This window comes from Sinocyclocheilus anshuiensis, unplaced genomic scaffold, assembly GCF_001515605.1.
Source record: "Sinocyclocheilus anshuiensis isolate Anshui unplaced genomic scaffold, SAMN03320099.WGS_v1.1 scaffold305, whole genome shotgun sequence".
Lineage (NCBI taxonomy): Eukaryota > Metazoa > Chordata > Actinopteri > Cypriniformes > Cyprinidae > Sinocyclocheilus > Sinocyclocheilus anshuiensis.
The window spans coordinates 76914-95524 of NW_015540850.1; the positions used below are offsets into that span (position 1 = coordinate 76914).

The 18611-nt window shown below is 35.3% G+C and overlaps 1 protein-coding gene across 1 annotated transcript in view; it reads left to right on the top strand.

Annotated features, from left to right (window-relative positions):
- The first annotated feature begins 6798 nt into the window (after positions 1–6798).
- Positions 6799–18611, top strand: part of polrmt (polymerase (RNA) mitochondrial (DNA directed)) — a 55169-nt gene continuing 43356 nt past the window's right edge. Inside the window, exons 1-5 of the mRNA XM_016485157.1 lie at positions 6799–7075; positions 7232–7330; positions 8186–9033; positions 9916–10049; positions 15734–15920. Coding sequence (XP_016340643.1) covers positions 6934–7075; positions 7232–7330; positions 8186–9033; positions 9916–10049; positions 15734–15920 — 1410 coding nt within the window. The 5' untranslated portion in view covers positions 6799–6933. The remainder of the gene's footprint in view (positions 7076–7231; positions 7331–8185; positions 9034–9915; positions 10050–15733; positions 15921–18611) is intronic.

Below are 18611 nucleotides of genomic sequence, written 5' to 3' on the forward strand. Positions count from 1 at the left end.
TGTATCACTTTAGTCTTTTAACCAGCTGTCTGTTGGTCTTGCTCTTCAGAATGATGAATGAGAACTTTGCAATTCCATCCCAAAGAAATGTCTCAATCTTGTTAGATTGTCCTGGAGTATCCAGGTCCCTCAGTCCAAGCTGGTAGAGTCGTGGGATCCTGTGTCCTGTGTGATGGCTGCACCTTGCAGAGCTCTCTCCTCTCAGCCAGGGGCAGAGCAAGGTGAAATGTGAGGCTGTCTGACCCGTGCCTGTCAATGAGCTAGTTGAATGAGTGTATTTCAATGAGTGCCTGTGTGTCTGTGTAAGAGAAAGATTCAAAAAGACTACCAAGAGAAAGAGAGGGAGAGGATAAGATAGAGGTGGCAGTGAGAGTAAGTCTGACGGACTCAACAAGGCAGTAAAGCTGTAAATGGGTGTCTTTCTCTCTCTCACTCTCTGTGCCTTGCTGTCTGCCTGCTCTTTGGTGGGGTGGTTCAGTCCTTTCCTGCATTTTATTCAGGGCAGGGCTTGCATCTGGGGGACTGAGAGGAGATGGGTGGGGCCTGGATTATTCATAATCACTTTAAGTGAATGTCACTCTCAATATTGTTTACCCTTTATCGTACTGTCATTCATTTCCCTTCACAAAACTGATCATCCTCAGATGTGCCATATCACTTTACATCCCGCCCTGAACCAAAATAAACTGTTGCCATCACAAGTGATTTACAGCATCTGTGGAGGTTAATCATCAGGTAAATAACAGGTAATAAATACACTCAATTTAGTATGTACAGAAGTAAAGTTAAGGTCTTTATAACCACTTTAAAAATGGATACATTTGAGCAGCGAAGATTAGGTCTCCCTTACCTGTAATGGCACTTGTATGTGGACCAGACCTTCCCAATGGACATTTGAGTCAGCTTATGACCTGGTGAATATGATGCTGCAATTTTATTCATGAACAGCTGGGAGCCTAAAAAGTGCTAATTTTCTGATAGGACACCAAGTAAAATATTTACAACTACCTTGTTTATCTGTCTTCAAGATGTTGTGAGCTTTACTCAAGATGAGTGGCATGTGGTGGCACATTTGTCTAAGCGAACCTCTGCTCTGAAACACTAACATACTTTTCATATCCTCCTGGTTTCAATGAAGTGTGCAGCCCAGGGGCAGAGGGTGAAAATATTCTTGAAGGTGTGTTTAACCAGGAAGAGTCTTCACACTTTGTAGCTAGTAAACTAATAGGTCTCTGACGCTTTAGCACTCATACTTAGCCTATAAAAGCCTATGGAGACAGCAGTCTGCAGTCTTTTTCAGCTCCCCGCAGTCATTCCCTTCTCCTTGGGCATTTCGGCCTTTGAGTTTCTTGCTACTGTACTTCAAAGCCTATTCTTTTTTTTCTAGTCTCATACATCTTAGTCCTTCATCCCCAATTAAACCTAACTGAAGTGGACCCCTACCTTTAATTTCTCTCCTCCCTGTCAACATTTATGCACCTCACAAAAATGGATGGCACAGAAAAGTACCCATCACTGTCATGCTGCGTGCTTCTACAGCTGGTTACGGTCTGAGAAAAAGCTGTAAAAGTGGATGCAGATTTAATTAGTGAAGCTTTCTAAGGCAGAATAACTATTACTTGCTCATACTTAATATTAGGGTTTTGAACAAACCCTTAACTGTAAGTATTAAACTTTGAGCTCATCCTGCTCGGTTAATTCTACAGACATGTGTAATACCTCCGATCATAGTTAATTCAGGAGAGGCATTACTTTTCTAAACAATGAGATATGTGATTTATGATTGCTGGATTACCTGAGCTGTATCTAAGGACCAGAAAATTCACAGATAGAAACTTGTAGATGGGCTATTTTGACTTTGACCACAAAGAAATTACCAAAATCACTGCAGCAACCACATAGCAATGCTCTTAAAACTGCTCAGAACATCTTAGGATGTCAGATAGCAATGCCCTGAACAACTCCCAAAAACCTAGAAGTTGGCAAGTTTTGCACAGCAAAGCACCAGCGCCATTTTTTCAGATAATTTCAAAACTTCGAAGTCTCAAAAAGAATGTCCATATAATGTTGCTTTTCAAATTCAGCATATCTAGGTCATAACAGAAATGTGGAGTTCAGAAACAGGAAAGTCACCAGATAGCATATTCCAAGTGAACACTGACAATACTGTATAGACAAAGTTTTGTAGCTAAACGTAAATAACTTATGCTTTGTTCTTTCTTTTTTGACTATTGTACAGATGTACAGATGTACCCTTCCATGCACATAAGGTATGAGCAATCTTGTGCCCCACCAGCACACTCAATGACCCCGGAAGTCCATAAGATCAGCTCCCGCTTCCTTGGAGATTGATGGTAATTAGATTCTTTTAGGGGAAATGTAAGATGTTGCACTTAGGGGCTCAAGAACAAAGTTCTGTCCCCATAAGAATGTCAGATGTGATGATAAATATGCTCAAACTAATATGTTGATGCTAGTCCCTCTGTTAAATGCATGTCCACAACACAGCTCTTTCATTCAGGACACAGCAGCACAACTGCCATGATCTAAACATTTCAAGAAATCTTAAACATGGCTGGCAAGAATCTTAGAATGATTTCTGAAGGATCACGTGACTCTGAAGACTGGAGTATTTGACAGCTGAAAATTCAGCTTTGCCATCACAGAAATAAATTACATTTTAAAATATCTTTATATAGTTATTTTCAATTGTAATAATATTTTACAATAGTATTGTTTTATTACTTGTATGCTTTTTAAATGTGAAATATTTTACAGATTCTGAAAAACTGTGAATTTAATGTACTGGAAAACAAACAAGCAAAAGAAAAACATATGAAACTTAATCTTGATTGACATGACCTCAGAGAAAAGGTATCTATCTCTAATTCCACACATCGTTGGCCGTCAATAGGCCTCTGCTTTGCTCCCATGATGCCACGCTATGCCGGTTGCGCCCTGAGCTGAGAAAATCTGTTCGGCCATGTGGGATGTTCACTGGCGAAAGGAACCTAATCTTTCCCAGCAGGGCTCCCATCAACTCTGGAAGTGTATGAATGGAGATAATATCTCTGTAATGAGGCCTGTTTTGTACCATCAAAGTCCTCCAAAAGGGCCTGAAACCCGACCTCCCTCTTTGCGCCGACGAGCTCCCCCTAATAGCTCCCATTATTAATTGTTTTCTCTCTCCTGCTAACATACGGAGTCTCTTCCAGTCCCCCTCCATCACCCACCTCCACTGCCAACACGAACTCGGTCTCCGTTTCACTTCTGACTACCTCAGTTGACATTTATAACTAACGATAAATGGCATCAGCCTAAAAAACCTACATTTTATTTCATTTTTCATAACACATATTCCATGGTCTAGTTATTTTGCCACTCCCAAATTATTGGCTTATTTTAAAATAAGATTGTGGTGAATCACACTATCACACTGCAGTTAGGCAATGTACTATGAAACTCTCATGTCAACCACAGACTTCCTGCTAGATTCCTTCGACGCAGGTGGCCGAGATAACCAGAGTGCCACACTGTGTGGTCGCCTGCATAAACATCTGTTTCTAATTCAGGATCTGTCCACTGCCGCCACAACTGAAGATCAATCTACAAGCCTATTTGCATTTCCTGCTTCGTGATCATTGTTCATTGTAGCCGAAACCAGTGATAAGTGAGCAGTCTATCTGATCAAAAGCTCCTGAGAGTCTTCATCCTCTCGGGATAGTTGACAGAGATCTACACGTGATAAAATGGACTGTTACTTTTTAAAGAAAAAAAGATTGCGGATATGATTGGTGGACTTTCATCATTAGCGATAATCAAAGAGAGATGTGTCTCAGATGTGGGATATATTTGGTACTAATTGTAGAAACTCAAACAAATCTGCCTTCAAGTGCCATGAGGATATTATTATTATTTTTTTCATATTTTAAGAATTGTCTCTGAATTATTAGTACTGACAGGTGTGGAGAGATTTTCCTAAATGTGTTGCATGAGGGTATGCTAACCCTCTCAATGTGGTTGTAAAATACACCTAGCATTGGTATGTTTAGAAGACTAAAATCAGAGCGAGAATTTTTCTCTTTCCAGAATTTTTTACTGTCCTTTTTCCAAAACCTCAACTCATACTTGCATGAAGCATTGACTAATCAAGTGAACATTTTAAAAGCAGCTCCTACTTCTAAAAACAAAGAAACACACCCTTCATATAGGTGTGCAAAGAAGTCTGAATATCAGAGTCCCAGTGAATGGAGCCTTGTCCTGAAGTTATTTTCAGGGTCTTGTATGGCTCTCTTCTCTCCTTTTGTTGACAGCCAGTCACCCAGTAATGACTGTCACACCAGAGCTTGAAACGGTCCTGTCAGAAAGGTGACCCTGTGAACCGTAGCGACAAAAAACGTCTGATCTCCACCTACTAGATATGCACAACTTGCTTTGATGACTGCCATCGAACTGTCGATATAAATGTTTTACTGACTTATTTCAGAATTTAAAAAGATTTCAGAGAGCCTGATTACATGATGTTAAATAGCCTAATTGGGGTCAATAAGATTTTTAATGCAGTTATTTCATTAAAAATACGGTAAACACTAATTTATTCCTGTGATGGCGAAGCTGAATTTTCAGCAACCATTTCCGTGTCACATGATCAATGCAGAAATCATTCTAATAAGCACTGAATCAGGGTGCACTGCTCAAGAAACATTATTATTATCAATATTGACAGTAGTGGTAATATTTTTTTGTGGAAGGATTCTTTGATGAATAGATAGTTGAGAAGAACGGTGTTTATTTTAAATATAATTCTTATAACAATATAAGTCTTTACTGTTACCTTTGATCAATTTAATGCATCCTTACTGAATGAAAGTATTAATTTAAAAAAATAATAAAATCTTAGTGATCCCAACTTTATTTGTTACTCTCATCATCCATTTTTCATTTAACATTATGATACAAAGATTTAATTAGTGAGAAGTTCAGTCAGCCAAACATCTAAAAAAAAGTAAGGACAGCTTTACTGTTCAAATGACAACACGCATCCACAGATGTATTTACAGTTGTGCTCAAAATTATTCATACCCTTGGTAAATATGATCAAAGAAGGCTGTGAAAATTAATCTGTATCATCAATCCTTTAGATATTTTGTTTAAAAAAATTTACTAAAATCTAACCTTTCAGGAGAATAAGAATTTAAAATGGGAGGGAAATCTCATTATGAAATAAATGTTTTTCTCTAATGCACATTGGTCACAATTAATCATACCCTTTTATCCAATACTTTTTGCAACCTCCTTTTGCCAAGAGAACAGCTCTGAGTCTTCACCTATAATGCCTGCAGAGTTTAGAGAACATCTGACAGGAGATCAGAGACCATTCCTTCATACAGAATCTCTCCAGACCCTTCAGATTTCCAGCTGCATGTTGATGCTTCTCCTCGTCAGTTCACCACACTAATTTTCTATAGGGTTCAGCTCAGGGAACTGGGTTGACCAGGGCAGAAGCTTGGTTTTGTTCTCAGTGACCCATTTTTGTTTTGATTTTATGTTTGTTTGTGAATCATTGTCCTGTTGGAAGATCCAACCATGGCCCTGTTGTGTTCTCACACAAGTGTTGTTTGATAATGCATTGAGTTGATACGATAAGTTGATGCTACTCGCTGTGTCGGTGTAATCCTTATCAAACGCAACAGGCCCATTATAAGATTTCTAGCATGGACAGTCAGTTTTTAATTTTTTATCCATTGGTATTTTATATAATCCATTATGCCATCAATCTGAACAAGATAGATGACCTTTCTGACCCCAAGACGCAACTATTTTCTGCAGTTCTCCAGCTGTGATCCTTGGAGTCTTTGGCCACTCAAACACTTCCTCCTCACCGTGTATTAGGACGATATAGACACACGTCCTCTTACTGTATTAGAGAAAAATATTTATTTCATAATGTGATTTTCCCCCACTTTCACTTTTTTTTTTTTACTTTAATTAAAGGTGTTTTTTTTTTTTTTTTTTGAATGAAGTGGATAAACAATTTTTGATAGCCTTCTTTGATCATATTTACCAAGGGTATGGATAATTTTGAGCACAAGTGTAAATATGAATAGGCCTACAAAATATTACCTAGGCCTAAATCACTCAAACACAGAAAATAGCATATTTACCTACAAATATCAAGTTTCATGCGTCACAAAACAAAGAAAGCCGGCACATAAAGTCGAAAAGTGAAAAACCGAAGGACACATTTGTGTAACTTACCCTACCCTTGCTTTAAGCGGCAAATACTGAGGCGCGCGCGTTGTGTGACCTTGTAGCCTACTGGATCGCGTGAAACTTGGCAAAGTTCGCCATCTACTGTACAGTTTGTAACCAATACAGGCATTTTTAAATCACACATCATTTCGTTCAAATAAATCGTTTAATATCTTAAAACTTAAATGAAATTGGTCTCATCTATATATTTTAAATATTTTATATACAAACAAAAGCTGTCAAACTGAGCCTTCACCAATAGAAAAATGCTACTTTAGTACATATTTTTATTATACTAAACATAAGTATATTTAGTAAAATAAAGAGATTTAACAAGTGAATTTAGGTTGAAAACAACTTTGATAACTTAACAAGATTTTTGTAGCTGATTAACTTACATATTAAAAAGTCGACTTGTCCCCTATTTTCCTCTTGCGTTAAGAACATTTCCTAAAGCTTAACTTATATGAAATAAGTGATTACATGTCAATGAAATACAGCTTACATGAGATGTACAGTGCTAGGCAGGTGTTTCATCCTACCTCAAGATGAAATTTGGTCGATCTGCTCGTCGCTCTTTGATGTCTAAACTCCTCGTATCGCCTATGAACTAGTCAGGTCTGAACAAAATGGCGGCCTTCTGTACCGGATAACGCGGTGTTTCAAAACTATCATAACAACATGTCACTTTTGAGACTGTGTGCCTATTCAGCTGCTTTAACTCGCAGTTTTGCGGTTGACAGAAGTGTTCAGAGATTTCTGAATGGTGATTATTGCCACCTGTGTCTCAGAATACGGAGTAACGGAGAGAGACAAATACAAGGTAACGTAATGAAACAGTGTTATTGTCATGCTGCCGTCTGTCTTGTCCTTCAAATCACATTAAGCATGCTATGTCTCATTTTGTATTCCAGCACCAAATCCAAACAGTAGAGTTGGTAAGCTTTTTAGGTAACCGTTTTATCTGTCATTTTTTCAGACAAAACATGGGCTACAATTTACCAAAGACACTATTCAGCCATCCCTAAGAAGGAAGATGGGAAGAAAAGATTCTGTGAACAGTCTCAGTTGTTGGATGGTATGGTATATTTTCATTTATGATTATGTATCTAATGTTAATCATTGATGTTATAAGAGAACAACTGAATTGTTCATATATTTTTTTTTCGAAGAGCAAATTAGCTGTATGATTTTTATTTGGGTAATATTTATTTAATTTTAATTTCAAGCTAAGTCGGTTTTATTTATGCAGCGCTTTTCACAATACAGACCCTTTCAAAGCATTCCGGCAATTAAGATTTGCTATATAGTGTATATATTATCTGAGTTTATGTATGCAAATGAAGTTGTATACTTACTCTACTGTATATATCCTATTTTTCTATATAGAGCTGTGTGATAATATAGCTTACATTTTACAATGATACTAATAATCATGCAAGTTTTGCTGTATAGGGTCAAAGACAAGATGTCACATTTAGGTGTCAGTATCAAATTAAATGTACAAAAGGTTGTTTTTATATACATATAAAACATAATATATGCAAGTAAAATGTGTAGTTTAGAGTTTAAAAAAATAAACAGGAAACATGCTAATGTAAATTTTGTTTAAAAAAACACATTTAAATTTTTTTTTTACTTTTATTCCTTTGATGCTTGAAAAACCCTTTTCATCTTTGATGCTTATATTGCTTTATGTGAGTGTACTGTATGTATGTGGGTGATGCTGAATGTACTTTAAAAATATTACTGGGTGATAATGAAGTTTACAATATGTGTTGATATAAACAATCAAGCAGGTGAGATACATATAAAAATTAAACTTAAAATTATTTAACTTAATATACATTAATAGAAGTTCATTGTTAAGTAAAATAAAGGTGCATAATACTGTCATGTGCACTACAGTTTTCTCTTAAAATGTTTCTCACAGTTCTGGAGGCCAGAATCCAACAGCTGCAATCTGACGCCGTTGTAGACGTCAAACATTCAAAGGTGCAAATCATCAAAATGCAGCAGAAAATACAGAAAACATCACCTGGGAATAGTCAAAAGAACTTGCCAAGAGAAAAAGCAGAAATGCTTAAAAGTGGGCCCTCTGCAAAAAAAGGTGGAACTGAAGGCGTCGTGCCTTCCAAAACTCACGCAAGTCGCTGGATGGAGAAACTCCAGCGTGAAAAGTGGATTAATCCCAAAAAACAAACTTCACATAGAATGCACGACAAGACAGTTGTGGGTAAAAACAGCAAAGGGAGTTCAATGCGTCCTGGTACATCTACAAAGACCATCACAACAGGCAAAAGAAGTGAGACAAAAACTAAAGAAGAAGACTCCAAAACCTCTGCGTCTACCACGACATCCTCCAAAATCAGTGCTGTGCAAAAAAAGTCTAAAAAGAAGGTTTCGAGAGTCTCAGAAAGTTTAGCCGTCAGGTTTCCAGGAGTGCAAAAGATCTCCAGCAGTGAAGTTGGCTGTGTTTCTGAGATGTCTACACAAGAGAAACTGGTAGATAAAGAATTTGATGAGGTAGAGGAGCTTGATGTAGACATCGAAATCGACCAGCAGAGCTCGAGTGCTCCTGAAAGGCTTCTGGAGGATAAGGAAGGAAACCGCTATGGAGATCCTCAGCTCAGAATCCGCTGTTACTTGGAGGCGTGTGTTTTCATCGATGATGTAGCTAGAGCTCAGAGCTGCCTATTTTCTCATCATCGTCAATTATCCAAACGAATGCACTTGTCTATCAGCGCCTACAACATCGTGATGAGGATGTGGGCCAAAAGAGTATGTATTAAGCATCTATCTTTTTACATTATATTACAGTTTTTTAATCAAAAATATAGTAAACAAATTACAAAATGAAATAAATGAAAATATAGTAAACAAATGCAACTGTCAGTGCATACAACATCTTGATGATGATCCATTTGCATCTCTTTTTACACATTTTTTATCAAAGATATAATAAAAAAGTAATACTGCAGAAATATTTCAAATTTAAATTGCAGTTTTTTTTTTTATATATTATAAAATGTCATTTATTCCTGTAGCGGCAATGCTACATTTTCAGCAGACATTACTTCAGTCTTCAGTGTCACATGATCCCTCAGAATTCATTCTGATGTTTGGAGACATTTCTTCTTATTTACAGTCTTAAAAACAGTTGTGCTGCTTAATGTTTTCATGAAAATTGTGACGCATTTTTTTCGGAATTATGTGATGAATAGAAATTTCAAAAGAACAGCATTTATAATTACGAAAGTATACTTTTTTTTCTTTTTTTAATCTAACCAAACTTATGAATGCTAGGTATGTCAGAGTCCAGTATCTCTTAAACATTGTATTAAAATATTTAACAAAAAAGTACTTTTTCTTTAGTCTTAAATTAAATTTTGTTCCTTTTATTTAATTGTTATTTTTTTAATAATTGCTCAATATTTTTTAGTGTATTGATTGTTCTATTACCTTTTTAGTCTTACATTATTTTTCAGGATGTTTCAGTATTTTGCTTGTTCCTTTCCCTTCAGTTGTACATGTTTTAGAATTTTCCATTTCAAAATTATTCTATCATTTATTTGAGCATTTTGCTTGCTTGTTCCGATTAATACTTTTTCAGTATTGTTCTGTAATGCTCTATTTAAAGCCATTTTTAACTGTGCTTTGCAGTGTTCCTTCAATCACATTCGTCGCTTGTTCGTTCTGATTGAAGAAGCAGGTCTGAAACCCAACGTTGCGTCTTACAGTGCTGCTCTGGAGTGCATGGGCCGCATGCCTGAGTGTCAGACATGGATCATTAAAAGGTAAAAACTTACTTCATTTATGTACTTCAGTGTATTCCAATCACATAGGTGAATCCAATAGATGGTGCATCACTAGTTTGCAAGGAGGAGGTTTCTTAAAGCTTTTTACCCCGTCACATGAATGCTATCAGTATCATTAATCTCAGAAAGACATTATATGGTCATTTTTTGCTCCAAGATCAAAAGGAAAAAAAGAACATTTTATATATATATATATATATATATATATATATTATTTTGGGTTGAAATATGACCCGGAAGAGCTTTTGGAACAGTTAGAAATATACAATGATGACAATCATTCTGTTTTCAAATATTCAGTAACAATATGACTGTCACATTGTTTAATAGATTGACAGTTCCAGACTGTGTCTCTGGGTGTCAGTGTTGCAGTGTGCAGGAATTCATGTGTATCAAAGACTCCTGCATTCTCTTTAGATTCCCTATAAGAATCCAAATTAAATTGATAAACATGCAAATTCGTAATGCTTTTATATATGCATATATATATATACATATATATATATATATATGCTCTTTTTATGAATGCATCCTCCATGAGCCGATCCATTCATCCATAGCACTATAGGATTATTCTGAGCCTGCCTTGACCGTGTCCAAAAATAGAAATTCAAATTGTGGTCATTCATCTAAAGAACATTAACTCAGTGGACCGCCATTTTCTCTCTGGTCATCTATTTGTTTTGTGTGCTGCTCATCTCCGGGTGGAAGAATTTAGCAGATGAACACCTCCTCACTTGCATTTATACGAGGTGATCCTTCACAGAATGAGGCCAGATCAAACAAACTGTTATTTTGGTGTGTGTTTTTTGTTTCTTGCCTCACTTTTACATTGTCACATATATTAAATTGTCATTAGGGCTGTCACTTTTTTAATTTAGTATAATTATTTAATAAAATATTTAATTAAACATTTCTGTGTTTTAATATGTATAAGAATATATAACAAATATCTTTGAATTGAATTGTCTTCATTTGGCGTGTTTTCTCAGCAAGCATTTATAATCCAAATGCAATTGTGATTATTTTTATTAATTAATCAGTAATTAATACGATTTGAAATTCATTCTACTATGGAACACAAAAGTAGATATTCTGAAACCTGTCTCAGATATCCGTTTCAAAATATCTCAAATGTTGTTTTGGACCCCATTGACTCTCCTTGTATATAGACAAAAACTTGCAATTTTTTTTTCAAAATATGTACACTACTGTTCTTTTTGAAAGAAATGTATACTTTTATTGAGCAAAGATGCATTCAGTGGATCAAAAGTGAATGTTCCAAAGATTTCTATTTCAAATTTCTTTCTTTTTTTTTTTATTAATCAAAGAATCCTCAAAAACATGTATCACATTTTCCACAGAAATATTAAGCAGCACAACTGTTTTCAACATTATTATTATTAATAATAACTGTTTCTGTTTCTGCACATAAGTTAACTTAGAATAATTTCTGAAGGATCACGTGAATAACTGCTAAAAATTCAGCTTTTCCATCACATTAAAAACATAAATCACCCATGGTTGCAAAAGTTTTTGAGCGGTAGTGTATATTTTAATTTGGACGCAACTGCTAAACATCTTAAAATAATGAGATTCACGTTGGTTTTAAATCCACCAGACAGTTTGCCCTTTGTGCTCCATCTTTAGCAGGTTGTTTGTTACCACACTGTAACCGTTTTAAGTGATCTAATTGATTGTATTAGGCTTTTGTGCATCTGTAAAGCCTAATGCAAAGTATCTGCATTTGATTAGTGCTAAAGGTGACTGCTGAGGCAAATATGGTGCCGCCCAATGACAGCACAGAGGGACAGGTGCAGGGTGTCTTGTGGCAGCTGGTTGGGCGATCGATCACTGTAAGCTGATGGCAAACACACAATGTTGTGCAGTGGAAGTCTTCTTTCTACAAACCCCAGAGGAGCCTAATTTTTACCCATCTGTCTCTCCTTTGTTCACCTTGCCACAGTTTCAGTTTGTCTTTCAGCTCTCATGCGGCACGGTTGTTGCATTTTTCGCTGCAATCCGAGCTTGTTGTCTTCTTTGCACAGTTGGTTTCAAATCACGATCTTTAGGACCAGCCGTTCACTGTTGATTTGATTGTAATGACAGTGTAGTCAGTAGCCGGTAATGTAAGCATCAACATAATCCTAAGAGCTGTCAGTGTGGAAAGAATCTTGACCTCACAAGGTGCATGTGTCCGAAATTGCTGACTCTAGTGCTGTCAAACGATGAATCGCATCCAGAATAAAAGTTTTTGTTTACATAATATGTGTGTGTACTGTGTATATTTATTATGTGTATATATAAATACACACACATGCTGGTATATATTTAAGAAAAATGTTATATTTGTATATTAAATATATTTATATATAATATAAATTATATAAATATCAATATATACATGTAAATACATGTAAATATTTTCAAAATGTATGCTGAATGAGAGAGTGTGTGTGTGTGTGTATATATATATACAATATACACAGTACACACACATATATTATGTACACAAAAACTTTTATTTTGGATGCGATTAATCGTTTGACAACACTAGCTGACTCGTTCACTTTATGGTGAATGTTACGTAGTTTACTGTAGGAAGGAGTTTTCAAAAAATAATTGAATTTGGATGGACACAAAATATTGTTTTGCCTGAATCACAAACCTAATCTGACCATTCACACTGAAAGCATTTGAATCTGAATTCACACCACATGTGTTTGGATTCGATTTAGTAAACTTTCAATCTATAAATGGCCAATGTTATAATTCAGTAAAATTTTGCCTAAATAAATGAAAAACAATTTTCATTCATTGAAATAAAGCTGAAATAAAATATATAGATACAATGAAAAATGAAACTTAGAAAATGTTGCCTAAAATACTAAAACTTAAATACTGTACAAATAAATTAAAGCTAAATAAAAATATTTTTTTTAAAGTAAAAGCAAAACTTAAATGATAACCACATAAAAAAATGAATAAAGTGTACACTGATATTAAAACGAAAACTAAACTAAAATAGCCAATTCAGAATATTAATAATTACTATAATAATATATAAATAATAGTGCTGTCAAAAGATTAATCGCATCCAAAATAAATGTGTGTGTACTGTGTATATTTAATGTATTTACAAATACACACATACCCAGTATATAGTTAGAAAATATTTACATGTATATATTTATATTCATATAATTTATATTATATATAAATATTTTAATATATAAACATAAAATATTTTTCTGAAATATATACATGCATGTGTGTGTATTTATATATACACAATAAATATACACAGTACACACTCATTTATTATGTAAACCAAAACGTTTATTTTGGATGTGATTAATTGCGATTAATCGTTTGACAGCACTAATAAAAAATACTAAAAGAACACCTAATGTATGAAAAATGTGTAGATTTTGACATTTGCTAAGGATTACATTTAACAGTGTTATTAAATTATTAGTGTTTTAATAATCGACTTCAAATGAGTGTTAGATAAATGAAAAAATCTGGGAATGAACATATACAATTATATTGGTACTGATATTTTTTGTGCAATCCGAAATTAAATTAAATATGCCGCCTACTGTAAGGTTTACTCCACTCGGCCAAACAAAGGCTTAACGCTTTTGCATATACATTCGTTTGGCAAATGCAATGAAAGCAGCGTTTTGAACGCTCTACAGAAAGCCTAACTCTCACCAACCTCTATATTTATCAGCTTCCTTTGTCCCCAACAAGAGATCAGCCTTTAAAAGAATGCTTCAGGATTACCCTGATATAGAGTTTTCCGCCTCTCCTAATTGCATTTGCATCAGCTGAGGGTTTAACATTTACAAGAGTATTGAATGCAACCCTCAGGAGGTAATGATGCGATTGTTCCTCTGTCACGCACAAGGTAGGAAGGGTAAAGGCATGTCTTTCTCAAGGCCTCAAGTTGCCCTCAATGGCTTCATCTGCTCGGTGTGCACCCACTAGAGGGCACTGATGACGCATCATCTGTGCATTTCACTCCCAAAGAAGCCTGTTGCTTTGGAAACCATCACTGCATTCTCAGAGGTTTAGGAATAGCCCAGACTGTTCTGCAGCCTCCCGGTAATGTAAAATATCTCCTTACAGAATAAATGTGCTTAAACCACTAGTTTACAACTAGTACTGCGGCACTGTTGAATTCATGATTCTGATTGGTTGATAGAATAAGTAGTTCCAGGTTTGTTGAATTTATTACAGTTCTGTATTTTGTTCTTTCTGAGCTAGAAATAGGAGCTTGGGCTGTTACTTAAATAAATAGTTCACCCAAAATTTGCTAAAGATTCACTCACCCTGAGGTCATCCAAGATGTAGATGGGTTTGTTTCTTGATCGGAACAGATTTGGAGAAATTTAGCAGAACATCACTTGCTCACCAATGAATCCTCTTGCAGTGAATGGGTGCCGTCAGAATGAGAGTTCAAACAGCTGATAAAAACATCACAAAAATCCACAAGTAATCCACACCACTCCAGTCCATCAATTAACATCTTGTTCAGCAAAATGCTAAGTGTCTGTGATAACATCTATCATGAAGTTGTCTTTAACGTCAAACTTCTGGCCAAAATACAAGTCCATAATCTAATATTGTTTCCTTTAGTGAAAAAGTTGTCTCGTCTGAATCAGAAGAGAAATATGCACAGATCAAACACTGTTTATAAGCGAAAACAGTTCTAAACAAATGTGTTTGTGGATATGAGAGGACAACAGATGATGGACTTTTTTCACTGGAGGTAGCGTTATTATGGATTATAAATGCAATAGCTAGTTAAAGTTAAAGCTCCTTAATGATGGGCTTGTTTCTTGCAACCATGCAGATTTTCACTTCACAAGATGTTAATTCAAGTCATGTGGATTACTTGTGGATTATTGCGATGTTTTTATCAGCTGTTTGGACTCTCATTCTGACGGCACCCATTCGCTGCAAAGGATCCATTGGTGAGCAAGTGATGTAATGCTAAATTTCTACAGATCTGTTCTGATAAAGAAACAAACTCATTTACATATCAGATGGCCTGAAGGTGAGTAAATGTTCAGCAAATTTTCATTTTTGGTTGAACTCTTTTTCAATTATTTTGGTAGTCTGTCGTCAACTATTCCTTCCTTATTCTCTCTGGCACAGACTCTCATTCTCTCTTCCAGAGTGCTGTAATTTGTATTCTATCCACGACAGGAACATAGCTCTACATCAACAGTGAGCAGTCCAGCTGCGTGGGGCTCACACTTTTTCTGTTCGAATAAACACAGCCTTGTAATTCTTGGACATATGGCAGTGGCCTATCTGACACCCACTACCAGAGGGAGCAGAACGTTCTGTTCGAAGGCGCTCCGTGTCAATGCAAATATTTGATATTCCACTCCGACACCCCGCCAGTCTCAGCTCTATGAGCCCAGGTGCTGCGGTCGTGGAAGTTTTCTCATTATAAGGCCTTTCCCATCCACCTTTGCATTCATTTTTAAAAAACAATTTCATCTGGGAATTTAGTCCACAATTGCAATTAACTTGAAAAAACAAGACCATATTTATCTGGTATTTAAAGTTACAATGAAAAAAATAACACTTCAGCTTCAAATACATGTTATTGTGAAATATAGTCATCTCTTTTCTGGTCCACACAGGTGTCTGCAGCAGATGGAAGTGGACGGCCTGTCCGTGGATGACGTGTTCAGACAGTGTGTGTTTAAAAAGGATGAAAGAGAAATGGTTCTGAGGGCCGTCCGTTTGGTGCATCCTGAATACCAACCCAGTGTATCCAAAGATCAGCCTGTCTGTTCCCTGCCATTGGTGAAACAGTTTTATGCTGAGGTACCATTACATTACATAACGTTACGTTATATTACTTTTCAAAAGTTTAGGATAAGTAGTATTTTTTTTTCTTTTCTTTTTTTTTTAAAATATATCTTATTTTCACCGTGTCTGCATGTATTTGATCAAAATATGGTAAAAGCAGTGATATTGTGAAATTTGTGAGGTTATTACAATTTAACATATTTTGTATTTGAATATATTTTGAAATGTAATTAATTTCTGTGATGGCAAAGCTGAATTTTCAGTCTTCAGTGTCACGTGATCCTTCAGAAATCATTCTAATATGCTGATTTGCTGCTCAAGAAACATTTAATGTGATTATCAATGTTGAAAACTGTTATGTGGTGTTTTTTCAGGATTCGAGTAGAAAGTTAGAATAAAAATAAATCAAAAAATAACGGCATTTATATGAAGTAAATATTTTAACTTTCTAAATGTTGCTTTTGATCAGTTTAAAGTTTCCTTGCTAAAAAAAAATCCCAAACTTTTGAAAGAGAGTTTAATTTTTAAATATAAAAAATACATGTATTTTTTATTTTACAGTCCTCATCATATTATATATCATATTTATATTATTAATAATAATATTTACTTTATTACATTGTATTTATAAAATTCACTTTTTTGTAATTTTTATTCATTCAGTTTTTCATTTTATCTTCTGAATTTTTAACGGAGCTATACAGTGTTTATGGTGTTACAACACCCTTGACTGTACATATTTTACTACCCATAAAAAAAATTTGTTGTCCTTTTTCTTTACGTTAGGGTTCTTCATAGATAGCCTAGATATGACCTTTTGCATTAAACCTCCATTGCGAATTGTTAGTGAACTGTTTGTAAAACAGGTTAATTGCACTGCTAAATTGGATTTGAAGTGGAGGTTGATACCATAAAACAGGTGGTGCTTTTCATAAAACTATATACCTGTCTTCTCTGTCAGCATTAAAAGACCTGCCTGAACTTGTCTTGTGTGTCAAAATGACGAGTTTCACTACCATGTCAGCTGTCATCTGCTATATAATTCCTTCAAACAGAGGTGCCCGCTCTATTTTTGGGCACACTGGGGGGTGTTATTGCACCAGTCTGCCCCACAACCAATTCCCCGCCATCCCCTCTTTTTCCCCAACTGATTCATTACCGCAGGTGCACATGAGCCCATTTGTAACCCACACCCCGCTGCCTAACACCTTGAATGGAAACTTTCCTGGAAAGTATAGAAGAACTGGGTCATGTGAAGGTCTGAGATAAAAATGCTGCAACTCTCAGCACAAAGCAGTAAAGAAACTCTGTTAGCAACTTTTCTGAGATGCCCAACAGGCTAGATTTGCTTTTAAACATGTTGCTGGCAGAAGTGTTCTTGTGTGATGTTTTTTGTTTTGTTTTGTTTTTGTGATTTGCTTTGTTTTAATGTTTTGTTTGTTTTTTATTTATTTATTTTTTGTAGTTATTTGTATTCCTTTGTCATTTATGATTGTTGTCCTGATAAAAGCCAAAACAAAACTGTGATCTCACGCCAGACTGTACGATATGCATAACAGTACTAGTATACAATATAAATTGCTGGGAGAAATTTTCTTGTGTGATGTTTGTTTTTTGTTTTGTTAGAATTCGCTTTGCTTTGTTGTGCTTTTGCAGTTTTTTTTTTTTTGTGGTTTGTTTTATTGTTTTTTTTTGTTTTGTTTTTTTTTGTGGTTTGTTTTATTGTTTTTTGTTTGTTTGTTTTTTTATTTATGTTTTGTAGTTATTTTATTTTATTCTTGTTTCATTTATGACTGTTGTCCTGATAAAAGTGAAAACAAAACTGTGATCTCACTCCAGACTGTACGATATTCATAACAGTACTATTGTAATGATTGAATGACACCGTTAACGAAAAATGAGGTCATAGCTAAATTTATGTTTAAATATACTGCTTGCAGAATTTTTCTGGCGTTTTGACGTTTATTTTTATTTATTTTGTGCGTGTTGTTGTTTTTTTTTTGTGATTATTTTTTTTATTTTAGAAATGTTTTCAATTTTTAAATATTTTATTTAAATTAACAGATCAACAGTCTTGATCCATACATTCTTCATAGCACTATTTTCATATTGACAATGTTGACCACCAGTGACAAATTTCAGTTCATGATCATGATCAGATTAGTTCATGGCAAGAAAATATTCTGAAATAAGTTTCGCCTTGAGAAAAAAAAAAAAAAGGCACTGTCACCATAAAAAGTCGCTATTAAAGTTTCATGAAGGCAAATAATTGGCCGTCATTGAGCACTAAATGAGGAAATACCACCAATTCATCTCGTTTACATCTTTTTATGATTCTTGAAATATGTCTTTGACTTCAAAAGTCATGTTGTGTGCACCAGGTTTAGATAGTTTGAGATGTTGCCTCATTGCCATAAATGGCATTTCTTGCCTCCCAATGCATCTTTTATTCGCACAACCTCACTAAAACATTGAAGACTGGGACAACACATCCATAAAACCGAGGTCACCACACATGCTTCTCCCTGTCAGGTTTGTGGCTTTGTGGAAATATGGACCTCTGCCGAGCCGTACACAACACTGCATCTTGTGTTCTGCCTGGCCGGGCTGTAGTAGTCATCGCCGTGGGCATGATTTATCCCTCCACAACCTTTGTGCTTGCTTTGGCCAGCGTCCATGTGATCTCTACTGAGGACAGATTTAGCA